The 18,216-nt window shown below is 50.8% G+C and overlaps 1 protein-coding gene across 1 annotated transcript in view; it reads right to left on the bottom strand.

Moving 5' to 3' along the window:
* The window catches only part of FOXO1 (forkhead box O1), a 66,615-nt gene extending 64,025 nt beyond the window's left edge, over window positions 1–2,590 (bottom strand). Inside the window, exon 1 of the mRNA XM_064504902.1 lies at window positions 1,725–2,590. Within this exon, the coding sequence (XP_064360972.1) occupies window positions 1,725–2,300 (576 nt within the window). The 5' untranslated portion in view covers window positions 2,301–2,590. The remainder of the gene's footprint in view (window positions 1–1,724) is intronic.
* Window positions 2,591–18,216: the final 15,626 nt, after the last annotated feature.

The following is an 18,216-nucleotide window of genomic DNA, read 5'->3' as shown; positions in this document are numbered from 1 at the left end:
TTTTCAAGTGACAAGCTACCTTATTCAAAAGTTGTCAGATATCAATCATTTCACTTTTCTTAAACTTTCTCAAGAAAGATGTCTTCAGACAATTATCCTTTCAATTTCTTAGTCAAACACATTGATGGAAATTAATAAATTATTTTTAAAAGCCTTCAGCTAAAAATTAGTTTAGGATAACACTACTTTTCCTTAAAGGGATGCTGCCTACCTGTAAAAAGATTAAAATAAAATCTACAAAAATTTGAGATAATAAACATTCTTAGCTAGGCAGTTAAAAGTATATGTATAAAAATAGACTGTTTGAGGTAACATCCTTTTTAAAACGCAAGTATTACAGACACTAGTAAGTGAAGCGTAACGTAAAAACAGACTGCTCTGCACCACCGCAGAACTTGACTTGCCCTAATCGGGATGAAAGTATGAACACACCAGCACAACGCGCCAATACCATGTTACATGTGCACACTTAACGCCCTTATTACCATAATTTAATCGGCTGCAGGGAGCAGAAGGCTCTTCCTTTACGCAGACGGCTAAAGCCTCTTCCAGCAACGGTGCAACACAACAGTGCCACAAAACCCTTTGCTCTAGCTCCGTCCTAAAAACAGGTACAGGTGGGTGAGACGTCCTTGACAGAGGCCTCAGAGGAAGACGTGTTGGCAGCAAAGGTCACCGCTCGCTGCCCACAGAGGCGAGGGGCCGGCGCAGGACCGTCCGGCCAAGCGCCACCAGCCACGGCGACGGAAAGCGCGGACTGCACCACGGGCACCCCGCAAAGCGATGACAGTGACACCAGGAGCCACCTGCGCGGCGGGTGCCCAGAGGCCTCGGGGATGGGCTGAGCCGAACTTGCCGCTCCGCTCCGGTCTGCGTAGGGTCGGGCGGGAAACCCTGCTGCCAGCGGGTTACTACCGAGCCGCTACGTCTAGGGACCGAGGGACGGCGGCGCAGGAGGGAAGCCTGTGCCATTATCAGGAAGGAAACTCCCGTGAACCAAGCTTAACAAAACCATAGGGACAAATAGGGCAGCTTACTTATTAAACACATGGTATTTCTGCAACCCTTGTCCTGCCTCTGCTCTTTCCCCATCCCTGGCGGCTCCTGCCCCCTCCTTCCCTTCCCCCCGCGGCCAGACGGCAAACCCGGCGCCGCCGGGGCCCGGCAGCGGCACCGGCACCGGCAGCGGCCCCCCGTCGGGGCTCGCAGCCCGGCGCCCGCCGCTGCCGCCCGGCTCAGCCCCGGCCGCTGCGAGGGGCCGCGCAGCGCGGGCGGCGCGGGGGCGGCGCGGGCACCGGCTGCAACTTTTGCTTTCGGCGGGGCGGGGAGCGGCGAGCCCCGGCGCGCTGCCGCCGCCGGGAGGAGGCGAGAGGCGCCTCCCGCCCTCGCCGAGCCCCGCCGGGGGGAGCAGAAACCGGCCTGGTATTTTTCTGGGGGTTTTTTAGGGGAAAAAAAAGGTCAGGAGCGCGCAGTCGGAGCGCAGCAAGCTCCGCGCAGGGCAGCAAGCGGCCGGCGCGGGGCCGGGGGAGGGGAGGGCAGCGCAGGGCAGAGTTCCCAGCCTTTTGCAACACCGCGGCTCCGCGCCCCGTGCGGCCGGGCCGGCGCAGGGCCGCCCGCGGCGGCGTGTGCAGCGCCGAGCACGGCGCGCCCCGCCGGCCCCCGCCGCCCGCCGAGCCGGGGGGGCGCAAGCAGGGCCTCCCCGGGGCCTGCCCGCCGCCGCTCACCTTCCAGCCGGCCGAGCTGTTGCTGTCGCCCTTATCCTTGAAGTAGGGGACGCTCTTGACCATCCACTCGTAGATCTGCGAGAGCGTGAGCCGCTTCTCGGGGGAGCTCTCGATGGCCTTGGTGATGAGGTCCGCGTAGGACAGGTTGCCCCAGGCGTTGCGGCGCGACGAGCTGCTCTTGCGGGGCTGCCCGGCCACGGGGCCCGGCGACAGCCCGGCCACGGGCGGCGGCACCGGCGGCGGCGGCCCCGGCGGGTGCAGGCGGCAGCCGGCCTCGGGCGCCGGGAAGTCCCCGCAGCGGCAGTCGGCGGCGGCGGGGGGCAGCGGCGCGAAGTCCTCGCTCTCCTCCAGCAGGCTGAGGTTGCTGATGAAGTCGGCGCCGAGCGCCGCGGCGGCGGCCCCGGCCGCGGCGCCGGCCGCCCCCTCGGGCTGCCCGCCGCACGACGGCGCCGGGCTGGAGGTGGCCGAGCTGGGCGCGTTGAACTCCGGCCGCGGCAGGGGCCAGGTGCAGGAGCGGGGCCGCGGCAGCGGCTCGAAGTCGGGGTCGATGTCCACGAGCTGCGGCGCCTCGGCCATGGCGGCGCCGGGACCGCGACCGGGGCCGGGACCGGGGCCGGGGCCGGGACCCCGCGGGCGGCGGCGGGCGGCGGGGGGGGCGCCTCAGCGCCGCCGCCCCATGCAGGCTCCGGCGGCGCGGCCCCGGCGGCGCGGCCGCCAACTCCGCTGCGGGCTCCGGCCGCGCCGCCCTGCCCTGCCCTGCCCTGCCCGGCTCCCTGCCCTCCGCGGCGGCTGCAGCGACCCGGCCGCCCGGCGCGCACCGACTGCAGCGACCGCCCCGCGCCGGCCCGCCTCCAGCCTTCCTCCTCCTCCTCCTCCTCGGCGGGCGGGGAGGGCCGGCCCGCGCCGCGCCAATGGCAGCGCCGCGCCGCCCGCCCGCCTCCCGCCGCGGGGCCGCTGCGGCGGCGGTGCCGGTGCCGCCGGGCCGCCCCCGGGCGCTGCTTTCCGGGCGCGCGGCCGCGGGAGGGGGCTGCGCGGCCGCGGAGCCCCGCCGCAGGGCTCCAGCGCCCCCGCGGTGCCCCGGCTGCGCCCGCCGCCGCCGGCGGAGCCTCCGGCCGCGCTGCTCGCCCGGGCGGCCGCGAGGGACGAGCCTGCTCCCGGGCACGGCTGCGGCCCCGAGACGTGGCGAAGCAAGCGATAAACGCGCCTCGCGCCCCTGCCCCGGCGGCCCCCGGGGCCGCGCCGTTTAGGGGGGCTTTCGTGCCCCTGCCGAGGAGGCGGCAGCTGCGGGAGGTGCCACCGCCGCCCTCCAAGCCGTAACCGTGGGAGGCGGCGCACGAGTTACCTTCTGCCTGAAATCACGAGACATTCGCTTGAGCTACGGACGTGGTCGCAAGGACGGGGCACGGCTGCTTTTCGACACCTTGTTTAAACCGGCAAACCCTACTTTTAAAAGTTCTCTTTTCTTTAAAACAGCGGGAGTACTTTCAACGCCATACTTAAACGGGGCTTAGTAAGTCGCACAATTCACAGTTAGCTGTGACGTTTGGCGCTGCACGTCGAGGGACCCACCAGAGTAGGGCAGCTGCCGCCGTGAGCCAGGAACGTGTTACTCTTCCCTTGTCTCTGAATCCGGACAGACAGCGGTAATGTTATTTAAATGCAGCTCATTGTTCCCATAAAAAACATTTTCTGAGAAGGAGTAACAGTAACAAAGGAGGTAGGGTACCAGACTGAGTTTAGGCCCAAGGCATGTCATTGAGTGACATCTACACAGGCCGGCTGTCTGTTGCAAAACACTTCCCAAGACACATGGTGACACCTAGCTATATCGTTAGTGCCCATATACATAAGTGCACAGTAACTGATCAAATTTTCAATCAGCGTTTTTGTCACGTTTATTTTCCGAAATGCTGCAGGTGATTACACCCTGCTGTAGGTTGCTTATCGGCTGCTTGTCACATTTCAGGGCTGCTTTGCCTTTAAGTCGTCTCTGTGTTACCCAAATCCTGCGATGGATTCAACCCACAAATCTATATCGTTTAGCCTACGGATTTTAAAACACCGGGGGGGGGGGGGGGGTCAGTTAAAAAAAGCAAACTAGTCCTGGTTCAAGCTAATATCTTGCCTGCCTCCTTTCAGCTTGGGACAGATTTATCCGGCAGCGTTACACAACTGCGCTGCAGTAGTTGCCCTGCAATAAGGGAGAGCGCCCTGGCTGGGGGGAGCAGAGGTTATATAATGGAAAGGGAGGTGGTGCGGGTGAGAGCAGCCGGCGACGTACGGCGAGCGGACGTCTTTAAAAGGGAGCCAAAACAAAAGCAGTGCCTGAGACGGCTGAGACCTTTTCTTCTCCTTCCCTGCCAGCGGTGTCTGAGAAGAAGCCCAAGAGCTGGACTGGCACCCGTCCTGCTAAAGGAAATGGATTTATTGCCCAGGCTTTCTTTAAGGATTTTTTAAATCCTGCACGCGTTGCTTTTTTTTTGGGGGGGGGGGGGAGGGTTGTCAAAATATAGGTGTTATTCCCTGGCCTCTATTGGTATACATAGATGTTGGAAAAATAGCTTTTAGTTGTCAGATACAAGCTGTGAAAACCTGGACAGAAATCGCTGCCATGGGATTTTCCTAAGTCCCAGTGTGCTCAGCCTGGTTCATTTTGCAGGACAAGGGTATTTCCCCTTTTTTTAGCCCAGTATTACGTTGCCGTTGCTTACCTCCCCTTCTTGGAGAGGCTTTGTCACGGTTGTGCCACATCACCGACATCCTTCCTTGCAATTCAAATCTCATCGGTGAATATAGTCAGGAAGCACTTTGTAGTGAGGGGTTGGGGACGTCGAGGTAGGTAGCGAGGAAACATAAAATCAGGAGGTTCAAAATGCCGCGTTTTCTTGGCAAGCTGGGCCCTATGACTCGCGATGCGCCATGCCGAGCTGACTTCTGCACCGCTAACGCTGCTGGGGATTTTGGCGATGGCGTGCCCTAATCTCCGGCCTCGGCCTGTGAAGGGCTGCGGAGGGCTGAAGGCCGGTGAGGCAGCGCTCTCTGCTTTCCTCAGGTGAGTAATCCCCTCTGCTCTGACTCCTGCGAAACCGCCTGGGTGAACGAGTCCGTCTGCGAGGCCCCCGTCCCCGCGCGAGCCCCTCTGCTCACGGGAGCACTTCCCGCGTCACGGCGCTTGGGGTCAACCGCCTGCAGAGCCAAAGCGACACCGTCACGCACACCGTGAATAACCGCAGGGTCACCCACGCTGCATGTTGCACCCTGCTGCTCTCCCACTACGCCCCAGTGCCGCTGCCCCCTCCCAGGGGCGCGCTGCCGGGAGTGGAGCCTCCCGTTCGGGCGCTGCCGAAGGTGAGCCTTCCTCCTCCTCCTCCTCCTCCTCCTCCTCAAGCGGCTCTGTACAGCGATGGCTCAGTATGAGAATTTTTTATCGCCTCTACAAATGACAGCGTTAAGTTTATCTCATCTCCCACAATGCCGAAATACTGATGGATGCACCACAATTCATTTTCTCCTCCCACGGTCCTCCTCCTACACTCCACCTTTTCATTTCTCTCCTCCTACTCCTGCTCCCATTTCCCACTCTACAGTGCAATTTCGCCTATCATCCGTAGCATCGCCTTGTATTTTTTTCAAATTAAAGACCCAAAGATTACCTTTTATCATCACTGGGATAAAACATAGCCTTCTATTCCTATTCGGGGTTTGAGGCAGCCAAAATAAAGGGTCTCTGCTGTCTTTTTGCTCTGGTATGTATAACTCACTTCCCAAGGTTTTGATCAAATTCAGCAGGAGATTACATGAAGTTGAAGGCACTCATATTCTTTGTGCAGCTCTTTTTTCAACATGTATATGTACAGTGAGAGAGTAGAAATATATTTTAACAGAACAAAAAGCAGTGCTGAAATACCAGGCTATGCCTGGTATCGTAAGAGCCACTGTGCTGGGAGAGAGCTCTTTTTCCGAGGAAGGACGAGAGAGCTCGGCACCTCCGTCCTCCTCCCAGGTCTCTCCCAAGGGAGCAGCTCTGGTTTGCTCTCACCTTCTGGGGGGGGGGGGTCTTTCCCCATTCACCACGGGGGGAGTTTAAGGGTCTGCTAATCCCTGACCAAAATTAGGTGGTGTTAATGCCCCCTCCGAGGTGGTCAGTCCTACCCGACAGGGGGGACTGGGCCCGCCACGGCTTCACGTAAAGCGCAGAGGAAGCCGGCGTGAGTGATAGACTTCAAATCCAGGTCTACCAAGTCCCAGCCCACGGGGCTAAAAACATTCATTTCGCCAAATGGATTTTAGGGATCGGTTGGGACTGGAAGGCACCCAGTGCCGGCTCCGTGTCCTGGCACATGCGGGTGAAAATCCTGACCGCTCCCAGCAGAGGCGGCAAGGGCCTGTCCGCATTTACATCCACACGGCTGAAATCGGGGCCACCACCCTTGCCTACGTGCCTGGTGCGCCTCCACACCGGCAATATTTTGGCAGCGAGAAGCATCCCACCCCAGCGCGGGGCGGCGCAGCCGGGCTCCCCGGCGGCCCCCCTTTTATCCCGGGGGAGCCGGGGAACGGCTGCCAACGCCGCCCGAGCAGCCGAACGCCGCCTCCGTCGCCTACCCACCGCCTGCCGGGCGGAGCGGGGCGGCCGCCGCTCTCGCAGCAGCTGTTGCATCCTCCTCACAGCCACCACCACCTCCTCCTTCATCCTCCTCCTCCTCCTTGCCGCCGGCCACCTCCGCAGCGAGTCTCCAAATTGGACAGCAACAGCTGGCCGCCGCCAGCCCGCCGCCTCCTTCCCCGGTTTTGTCGGAGCAGCCCCGCTGCCGGGAGCAAGGGGAGCAGCGAGCGGGCCACAGGGGCGGAAGGGGGATGGCGCTCGCAGAGCCGGGCCACGGAGCCGCTGGCGGCAGGCCCCCAAAATCTAGATGCAGACCAAGAGGCTGCTGAAGCTGGACCACCCTGGCTTAAAGAAATACCACAAGGAATACTTATTAAAAAAGAAAAAGTTAAAAAAAATAGAATTTTTATTGAAAGTCACTAATAAAAACATTTAGTAAATATTTTTGGACAATTCCCTTTGATGGTGTTCCTGCTTCATTTGTTCTCCACATCAGCAGAAATGTAAACACGTAATTAAGAGTTTAGGGGAAAGCTGGTAGGGGGGGTGGAGGTTCATGGAAACAATATTTCTAAGTTGCATTATTTGAAGGAATCACATTTTAAATTTGTGGATGCACGAGTTCACATCAGAAGTGCTCGTATGTGTGTCCTGTCAAAGAAAAGAGGTAATAATACGGCTTTACTGATTGCTGTGATTAATACAGCTCAGATTCCTGCTAAGTGTGGCTATTTCTTAGTTCTTGGACAAAATCATATTCACTGAATAAACTCAGATGAGGCACACATTACTGGAAATCGCAGTCTGCTTGCAGGTTTCACAAGCAGAAGGAGGAGGTAAACGCAATGGACTATTTGACACAAGTTCTTCCCTCAGCTCTCCCACAAACCTCTATGCTCTAGGCTCAAGACCTCCTATTTAAATATATGTCATCTCAAACACACATACACATACGTATGTGAAAAAGCAAAGTACAGTACGCTCCCGAAATGACCACCAAAATATGCTACTTACCAGGAATCAATATAATAAATACCAAAGGTAGTGTCTGCGCAGTTACATCTGTTTGTAATGTGTCATGTGAAATCACTGCCTGTGATGTAAAAACAGAAGGCGAGAGTTTATCAGGTTTCAGATTTAGCTGAATCACCCGGCCCACCCCTCTGCAAAGGCCAACGCGCCTGGGAGTAAACACAGGCCAAATAGTGTGTGTTTTCCAGGGTGTCAGGTTTCTGTTTTGTCGTAAATATGATCCATTACAATATTCTCCCGCATCCTACAGTCACTGTTTCATTTACATTTTCAGGTGCATTTCTCTTCGGTTGTTTTCCTTTATCTATTGCTTGAGGAAAAACTGACTTGCCTCGCATGATAGCTTTTGTATATTAAATAATTTTATTGTGTTTGAGCAACAAACTAAAAACAGGACGTTTGACAGTTACGGTGTAATTCAGTGGTTTCTGCTGAGCCTGTATGAAGGAAAATTCATGGCATAGTAGATTTCGCTGGAGAACCGATAGCTACCTGCCATCAAGCAGAAAGAGGGTGTATATCCCGAGTCAGCACAGCAGCTCTGACATAATAAAGGCTCACTTCTAAAAACAAATATATTTTTCTGTTGTTGATTTCATGCTTGAAAAGCATGTCATTAATTAGCATATTTATATATGTAAAAAATTGTGTTTGTATACAAACGTGCATAAGCATTATATACATTATACCAGATTTGTAGAGATGGAAAGGCTGTTAAAAAATAATAGTAAGGCAATATTTTGACATGCATGTATATATTCCTACTCTACTGGTGATTAATGCTTTATGGAAGGTCGTGTTTGGAGAGGATGCTCAGTATGGAGGTATGTGGTATATAAATATGGACTGCGCTCGAAATGTAGTGTTTCTAAGGGGCTAAAGCAGAAGGGCTGCAACCCCAGACAGCTGGACTCTCTCCCCTGTGGTGAAAAAATCACACTCTGTGCCTTTGTTTACCTCTCTGTAAAATGGGCATAAAAACATGCCTGACTGCTGTGACTCTGTAAGTTAAAAGTTGAAGTGCTCTGTGAGCCTGCATTGAAAATGCAAAACTTTCTTACTAAGAGCAAGCCCTGCTCTGCAAGGAGGACACACCGATGAAACCGAAAGCAGCTAGGTCTCAGCGGCAGGTTCTTCCTAAAGTCAAAGGCACATCATGTACCAGCACAAGAACAGATAAGAGCAGCAACCGGTAGTTTCGATTTTGCACTTGCGCCTGCTGAGACCTGAGCAGTGAACCTCCACTAGGATCGGATGCGCCTTTGCCATGTGATAGCAAGAGGAAAGCAAATGGCAGGAGATGCCTTGGCTGCTCTTCTTCTTATCAGAGAAGGAGATGGGGATCACCAGCAGGATTTAGGAGGGGATTCAAGGCGGAGAAAAGCATCGGGTGCGAAGGGATAGGTGGCAGAGCCTTTCAGCCCAGTCCACCCACACTTTGCAGAAACACTGCTGCATCTGCAGAGAAATCGGCAGTGACTCCTTGAAAGACACCCACTTTCACTCATTGCTCCAATTGCGGCTACTAACCTCGCGGGCTGCAGAAGCAGATCACAAAAAAGAAAAAAGTGGCGGCTCAGACAGCGACCTGGACTCACCAGTGTCTTCCCTTTGGTCCAGGGGACTCTGTTCATTGAGGCAGAGAGTCACGGGGACACCTTGCCCTCCCCATGAGCTGCTGGAGAGTGGGAAACGCAATGAAGGGCGAGGAGGGAAAAAGTAAGCAGAGAGGGAAAAGATAAGAAGGAAAGGGTGGGTGGAGAAAAGGAAACTCTCAAAAGAGTTCACAACAAGGGAAAAATAGCAAGAAAGGAAAGGAAAAAAAAAAGAAAAGAGGAAAACGGGCACGAAACAAGGAGAGAGATCTAACTTGGCAGAGTATGAAGAAAGAGGACAGAGGATATCAATGCATCAAAGCACCCCAAAGAGGAGCTTTTGCAAAACAGCCCACGAGAACATCGAAAAGGCACTGAATAACTGCCATCCTGGCACCATGCTTCCAAGTGACGATGGGACACCTCCAAGGAGGCTGGCCCGTGCCTCAGCACCAAGAGCTGGTCCCCTTGGGTGGCTCCACACGGTTCACCCCAGCCCCCGTCACGCTCGGAGCAGTGAGGCCACACCACGCTGCGCCTTACAGAGAGTTAATGAGCAAACCGATCCAGAGCTGCTGCTATCAGAAGTGATTTTGCACCCATGTGATTTACACTGTAGTGAAGTTCATGTGGTCGAGCCTGTGCTGCAAAGCTGCTCCTCCACTTTACTTTGTGCCTTGCATCAGTTTGCTTAACCATGTGGCCTCAGCTGCTCTGGGATTTCCTTTCTGTTTAATCCTGGCCTACAGTTTGCATTGCCCTGGTGCACCCACAGGGCTAGAATAAGCACCCTTGGGTTGTGTTTCCTTGTGGTGTTTACAGCTAAATCAGGTGGTGCTGGAAAAAATACAAAATTCAGAGGCAGTCTGCAAAGAAGCCCTTGTCTGGTGGTGCTCCATCCCAAGCAGCTGGGCACGACGTGCATTAAACTCTGTCTCTGAGGCAACTGACAGGCTCAGGGATGTCAGGGACCGGCAATCCTTGACAAGGGGATGTATCAGGCAGCCAGCCTCTCTTTGCCTGGCCCACCTAAATAAATGCCAAGGCCCCATCGGCATTTCTTGCTAGCATCTTGCCCAGGAGCACTTTGAAGTGACTGAAAGTTCACTCCTACGTTAGAAGACTACCGAAAGTTTAAATATACACTTGGAGAAGGATTCAGGAGAGGAAATAGGATGCGCAAGCGATGAAAATGAATTTAAAAGAACTCCATGACTGAAGCAAGCTTGTTAAAACTGAGTCTTGTATGGTTCTGTTGCAAAACTGTTTTTACATTACAGGAAATGCAGTGCAGAAAAGCAGGACTGTTAATCATTTTTCCAAATCTGCCAAATACATTTTCCTTTCAGGTGATATCTTTATTCAATTTTTTTTCAATTAAGTTTTCTCTTAAAGTTTTTTCTTTCTTTCTTTTACCTATACAGCTAAGCTCACTCTTTTTAAAATCTCCATGGTGTTGCTGAAAATTCACTTTGAACGCAAGGGACACACTCATATCACAAGACTCAAGAAGCATCATCATCTCTGTGCAAGAAACCCACTGCAAAATAGCACAGCAACCTTCTATCATGAAAAACAGGAAATTCAGTTCTGGATTCTGAGAGCGCTATGTTAGGGCTTTAACATGGCCAAGCAGAGCTGCCTTCTCCCCGGTACCTGAACAAGCCTTTTCAGCCACGCGCGATGTCAGGAGGCACTATTCAGACAGATAACAGCAATGCACATCTCTCTGAATGTGCCTTAGCCTAAGTACCTAAACACGTGCTTTCTCTGCTACTTCAGCAGGGGAATCTAGGACCTTCTCTTTTAGTATTACAACTAAATCAGGAGTGCAAGCATAGGTACTGGTCTGACCCCACCATTTCATGCCTCAGCCTGCCAAAGAGCACATAAGCTAGGAAGGGATATACCATCTCCAGAGCCCCCCAAGGCTGAGGGGAGGGAGGCTCCAGGGACATCAGCCCAACGCTGGGAGAGGACATCTGAAAAAATCCCAAAGCTTATCACCCCAGAGACTGAGCAATGAACTGTAGCTGCCTTCTACACTTCTTTTTTTAAGGTGTTTTTGTAGGTGTTGGCACCTGTCTCCTACAAGCCTCTCCAGGGCACAAGTTTCAATCAGCACTGAGCATCTGGCAGCTTGAGGAAAGAGAGGAAGAGCAAAGAAGGAGATGCTGAGACATCTCTGTGAGGGGTGGGAAGGTGGTTCAAGAATGGGCCTTCCTGCTGAGGTGAGAAAAGGAAAAGATGACAAGAGAAGACAAGGACAAAGAAGCCTAAAAAGATGTTGTCACGTTCCTAAAAAGCTATCAAGATCTGCTATCAAGAGAGGAGTTTGTAAAACATACCATGACTGCACTGAGTTTCTTAGCAGCTGGCTAGTTAACAAGGGTTGGAGTTTCAGGACAGTGACAGCCGCGTATTTTCAACACACTGAAACAGCTCTCATTTTTGTTCACTTCCCTGACAGATCTTCAGGAATATGTCTTTGTCCTACTGCAGTTTTGGCAGCAGTTGCAGTATAGTCTTTCCCCTCGATCCTCATTTCTCTAGGCCTGAGGCAGCGCTCTGTGAAAGAGCCCAGAGGAAAACCCCTTCAGAAGCAGTTTCCCAAATCGCCTTCACCCACTCTTTGGTTTTCCGCTTGATCTAGCTGCAGGTAAGAAAGGACTCTGTAGTTGCTGATGCTATGAAAACAGCAGCCAGAATAGCTCAGCAGTTAAAGGAGAGGTTTGGAAAACATCAGCTGTGGAGTGCCAGCATATTAATTACACAACTCTTATTCCCAAACACCGTTTTTACAGCACAAGTAGCTACTATTCCATGATCAAACCCAGGATCTTCCTACTATGGTCAGAGAAACCATCAGTTTGATTAACCTCTGGAAATTCTTGCAAATGGGCCTACAAACACACCTACATCTGTGGATTCATTCTTTAATATCTTAAACAAATTCATGTGCCAAAATCAGATAAAATCAGCAGACCTCTTCCTCAGTGGGGTTACTGTCTAGCTGACATATCCACAATAAGCGCAGCAAAGCCTGTGAGCCAGCCAACGAGATTTACAACTGAGCAAAGAAGTGGGTAAGCGCCCTTGAGGGAAACACAGGTCAAGAAAATGGCTACGGCAAGTGCAAAGGTAAATGCCAAGCAGCAAAATGATAAGCATCCAGAAGGGATTTTTCTCAAACATGGTGGCATGCTGTATAGTCCCCATAGATTTTGAGCAAAAGCCGTCTATGACAAATATTTTGAGAGCGTTTTGCAGAGATGGAAGCTGCAAGATGTTGAATCTGCACTGGTAGAGCCAAGTACAAAAAATGGCGAGTGAACATTTTCCTCTACAGATTGCACCACAGAATAACGGTTTCCGGATTCGCAGAGGCTGTGTGCATCATTAATGTCACACTTCATGTCCTGGGCAACCCTGCTGCAAAGAAGTATTTGAAAAACTCTTTTGAAAAACCTTGATGTTATATCTTGCTTGAAGTGATTGAGAAGAAAGACACTTACCAAAACTTTTTGAAAGTTGTGTAAATGACCCAGGAAAGCTCTTGAATGCTCACGTTGGGCATGGCTTGGCAGCAGATGAGGAGAGCAGGCTGGCAGCTGCTGCGCTCAGCACGGTAGCAGTGCCATGTTACTCTCTCGTGGATGTTTCACAAGGACTTGGTGAGGGGAACAGGCAATTCACAACTGGAATTTCTGCTAATACAGCAAGTTGGGTCAGAAACCAAAAAAGCAACCCAGACCACTGGAAACAATTCAGAAATAGGATTTTGCTTTTGAGAAGGAAGCTGCTTTTGTTAGCAATAGGACTGCACGTACAGCAAGAGCAAGGGAGAAAAGCCCTATTTCTCAATATAACACATGCTGTTTGCACAGAACTTCTCAGCTTCACTGGGGGAAAATGGAGTTAATTAACTTGCTGTGGCAGTAAAACGGGCCTTTGCCGCCTTCTAACAATGCCTCCAGGCAAAGGAGAAAGTACCAGCAATCTTCCCAGTCATAAGGTGGAAGAGTGGCTTCCAAGTTGTTTCTGTGCTAGCCAAGGCTTCTGGGTGTTTCAGAGCCCCAGCACCGCTCGGCTCAGCAGGTGCAAGTGCGGGTAAGACTCACGTGCCATGACTCAGGCAGCTAAGCCTTAACGTTCAGGTCCATGCCCATCACCTTAAGCTCTGCAGCTGAGGAAGAAAAACAAGCAGAGAACAATTCACTTCATCCAAATCCTGGTCCGAAAACCTAGACAGCCAAGTCATGTCCTGACAGTGCCTCTGTCTCTGTCTCGACTTGAACACAACGCAGAGGAACTAGCTCAGCCTTGGACACCAGTTACTTTCAAACCTCTACTGCTGGGTGCAGAACTTACCCTTCCTGCAGACCGCTAGAAATATGGGCAGCTACTTTGATAGCAAGCGCCGGTGCTCCAAGGGTAATCCCAGCCCCCTGGGCTTGCACACGATCAGACATCGGAGCATGTCGAGGAGCAGGTGAGTTGGTAAGTTTTGACTCTGACTCAGACTTTACAGTCACACAGCTGAAAGCACATTGACCAAGGAAGCGCTCCCTCAAAGCAGCAGAAAATAAATGCAATTCACCTTCACTGTTGTCAATCTACTGTCATTTTTTTCAGGGCATGACAAATGCTTGATTCAGTCAAAGTCAAATACCAATAGATGTTTTTGAGGAAATGCCTGTGTTTGAAGACAACACATTAGCTAGCTTCATCACTCCAATTTTGAAAGGATGCATTTTACACGTTGCTAAATTTAGAGGTGATTTACAGGTACTCAATGGCAGGGAGGATGGAGAGAGCATTTTCTTTATACAAAGGTGAATCAAGTGATTCCAGACAAGAAATCAAAGACAATAGCCATACTATATATAACATTACTTCTTAATCAGGAAGATCTTCACCTGGAGGTACAAACTATCATCTTTCCTGTTAAATAAATTAACAGCTAAATTTTAAATTGTATGTTTCATAGTACAGTGCAATAATAGTTTTGATGGCGTTAATAAAAGACACCAGTATTTAAAAGCACCTGCATACTGTGCTTCGGTAAAAGCCACATAAATTAGTAATCTGTGAATATTGTTCAACCTCTGCTATTAAATTTACTTCAAAATGCCATGCCAGTATTGTAGACTTACCAGCAACTTAAAAATAGAAGTGTCTGCCTGAAAGGAGGCCCATGTCACTGGAAATGGAGAGAAGACTGACAAGGTCTTTAAAGCTCGATCTTCCTACCTGTGGTATAGTAAAAGTTGCCGACGGCCTTTAGGAGACCAGAACATTCTTGTTTGGAAGGATTGCAGATACAGTCAGTTGGTGCTATCATCTCAACAGAGTAGGACATATTTCTCCCTCTCAGATTGCTCCCTTCACCTGTTAACCTGTTATTATAACAGAGATCCACCTTAGTCACAACCTCTGCCACCGGGGTCACCTTATCTATTAGCAGAGAACTCCTGTTTCATATCAGGAGTGGAGGTAGGGCAAAGAGCTGCCGCGCAAGCAGTGGCGTGGGAGGAAGGTCGGCCGGGGAGAAGCTCGCGTAGCAGCGACCAGAGATTCCAGCGAAGCCCAAACATCCCAGGAATGCACCCATGGCTGCAAGAGGATTTTTTGTCTTTTCATTAAGACAGGAAGAACTACTTTAAAGCAATACGCACAGAAAGCAGAGGCAAACTGGAGAGGAGATGCCTGAAGAAGCAGTGAGGGTGAATGTACAGGGACAGTGTGAAAGGCTGTCTAAAGTAGGGGAGGAAACATACCCATTAGCAGTGCCTGGCTCTCCAAAAGAGCTATTTTATTTAAAAGAAGCAAAACCTTTTTGCACGAATCTTCAGACAAGGGCTCCTAGTACCTCCTCAGAAGCGGCATATGCACATTCTGCACAATCACGGAGTGAAAAATTACAGAGGAGTGGGGGAGACTTTTGCAGAAGACAGCTTTGTTCAATAACTGAAACATGATCTTGAATATGAGTGGGACACTTAATCCTCAAAAGTGAGACCCTGATTCACAAAGCAGTGCTGCACCAAACAGTGCGGGAAAGGTTTGGAAAAGAAAACCCAGTTTTGTTGAACGCAGTACCTTGTGGTCAGCTCAGAGTTAGGGGATCGTTCCAGCTGTGAGTATGTGTCAACTAGACAAAAAGGCAGGACACAGTTTCAAACATACAAACCATAAAACTGTCCCCAGAAATGGAGGAGCCATGTGAGGGTCAGACGCTAGGTCTCTCCAACTGAGGTTATACTGTGGGACAAAGGCTCGTGAAGATAAAAACAAACATGTACGTGAAGGGTCTAGGACAGCTGTCCAGGTCACCCGGGATGAACACCAGTAGCCTATACCCTCTGAAGGGCATCCCTCTAACAGCTGAGGGTGAAAACAAGGAGTTCTCACAAACACTACAAAAAGCATTTGGGATACCACACAAGCAGAAACTCTGGCACACACAGAACCATGTGCGTATTTGTAGGGAAGGACCATAGCCTCAGAAAAGCATTACTTGCTTGTAGAGGTGCTCCTTGTTCCTTTTAGGTGCTTATTAAATCAGAGCAGACCTACAGGAGGAACAGGCCTTCAACTTTTACAAAAGGAGAAAGACAATGACCCTCCAAGACCCACTGGCCCTTTTAGGATATGAAAACACTCCAGCTTGAAACAGCCACAGTGAGCATCAGGTTTTAGTCAAGCCCTAGTATCCTGATACAGTGAGAAATACAGGTTCTTCTTCTCCCCTTACTACTTTCTTCCTCCTCAAATGTTTGCTTATCTGCTGTTCTAAAAAAGACACAATTATCAGTCCAGCTCATCACCTCCATAACCACCACTGGCACCACCGCAACGAGGGCTTGCTGTGACTTATGACCGGAGCCAGAGACGATCTCTGAGCGCCTGTGGCCAGCAGCTGCACAGAGGAGCCGGGCGAACCTACCAGCAGCACTGACCACCCCCAGCGGACAAATCCTCCCCAGGGAGGCTCACTGGGAAGCAGAAGCTGCCCTTCATTGAACTGCACCTACCTCATTCCTGTCAAGAAGAAGCAATTGCATCAAGAAGCACCACTTTGCAGTAGCCCCCTTCAGATGCATCGTACTGGATCTGTATCCCCTTTCCTGGCTTTGGAGGGAAGTCTGTGCTGTTTGGGTATATTGGAAGATCCCAAAGCAGGTGTCAATAGCTCTTCCCAGCAGTGGCCTTTTTCAGACTGGAGGAGCCACCTCAGCAGAGCATCAGGCAGCAAAGCTACCCCAAGGACAGTGCCACGGTGCACAGATTTCCCTGCCTCCGGCATCCTCATCATTGCCTTTCCCACGCGGAAGGTCACTGCACAATGCTATCTGGCTGCAGGTGCATTTATGGGCTGAGGTAATCTCCCCTTTAAACTGAGAAGGAGCTTGTTGTGAAGCAGGTGTGTCTGAGGAAGGATCCCAGCACACGATGAGCTTGTGCTCACCACTGAATTACACCGCGGCTCTTGCAAGCTCGTGTGCCGACGTCTCTGCTAATACCTTTCATCTTCCAGCTGGAGCGACCTAGAGACAGCAACATCTCCCATCTGCAGGGGTGGCCAGAGAGCTATGGTTCATCAGCCACCGCACTTGGCGGTACAGAGGGATCGTCGCCTGGTTCTGTCTTGGAACGGCTCAGATCCACAATCACCCCACCAACTGCCCTGGCCTTTCCAAGAGGATTAAAGTGGATTTTCTTTTTAATCCCCTTTCCAGGTGGATTAAAGATCATGTTTTATGGTGCCTTCCTCAGACACTAACAGCCATGAACATACCGGGGCATCGCTCTTCTCCGCAGACCCCCAAGAGCAGTCTCTGTCCTGCCCCAGGAAGCGTCTTTTTGCGTCCATGTTTTCTCCCAGCAAAGAGCTTAACTTCCCAGCCAAAATGGCCTCTGGAAATGATACCTTCCATTGCTATGGTTTTATGCACCTTATAATCAACATGAAGTAAACATTTAGCTGGTGGGATAAGTAAATCGTCGTGGACTAGAAAGAAGAATAATCCTTTGCGAGCATTTTTGCAGAAGGTTATTGAAACACGTCGCCAGCCATCACCACCCAGACTTATTAAGCCTCAGAGTATTTCTGTGAAGTATCCAAAAAAAGATAAATATACACTGCATCACTTTATTCACATCTGGGGTGGGAAAGAAAAGCTCTTTGGCAGTGTAGAGCAATAATAGTACCAGCAGTTAGGCACAGGAAGTTAAGAAGAATACCACAGACAATTTAAATGTTAAGAGAGAACTTCGCTAGCCTGAAAGCTTTTTTACCTGAGTAGGGGGAGTGATTAGTATATAGGGGTTAACATCCTTTTAGGGTGTAACAAGCTGCCGTGTCTTTCAGTCCCAGCAATATTCTGTTCTTTCTCCAGGGACAAATGTTCCCCAACCACCTGCGGAAACTTCACCTGGGAAGGAAAAGCCATTTATCAGGACATGGGCTCCAGGTAATAGCTGCAAATTCAGTGTGCAAGCGGGGGGAGAAGAGGCAGAAGTCTGACTGGAACTGAGAACTGCAATGTAATTTTAATGCAATTTCTAATTCACTAATGCAGTTTGGGGAGAGATTTCAGACCTTTAATCATTCAGATTCATTTTGATTAGTAATGATTTGTTGCAGTGGTTTGCAATGTATTTCTGTATAATTCAGTTTAAGCATAAATCTGCCTTGACAGTTTCTGGATAATTCAGATAGCCTATAAGATTTGTTCGTGTGGGAGCAAAAAGCTGGATAAGGTAACTATAATTTCCATAATAAGATTATTTTTTAATAAATCAAAGCAATTGTTTTCACTCAGGTCCTTGCACTGAAGTGATAACGGTTTCTTGCCCAGTGGCTGAAAAACTCTCACCCCATTTTTTAAAACGCCAAATGTGACAACAAAATTGCTACATAAGCTTTAAAGGAATGAGTGTCGACCAGCTTGTCATAACGCAACATTCATAACACCTTCAGCAAGCAGAGCAAACGGTTAAAAGGAAAGTTAGCTGACTCATTTCGTAAGTAGCTGGTGTTAGTCGTAGCAGCTTGGAAGTTAACAGATAAAAATGTTATCACAGCCAACAGTAATATAGTCCTAACAACAGCATGGACTTCTGCACAAATTAAGCCCAATTCTCTGCCCTAAATATGTGTGCAATTTGTATTCGTTAATAATATTCCAGTAGTATGCTGGAGCTCAATTAGTAGCTGTAGTAAGCTGCAGAAGGAAAGTCTTGCATTTCCATA

The sequence above is a fragment of the Dromaius novaehollandiae genome, chromosome 1 (assembly GCF_036370855.1).
Source record: "Dromaius novaehollandiae isolate bDroNov1 chromosome 1, bDroNov1.hap1, whole genome shotgun sequence".
In the NCBI taxonomy this organism is placed as follows: Eukaryota; Metazoa; Chordata; class Aves; order Casuariiformes; family Dromaiidae; genus Dromaius; species Dromaius novaehollandiae.
The sequence above is the reverse complement of the archived record's forward strand: the minus strand, read 5'-3'. Positions and strand labels throughout refer to the sequence as shown.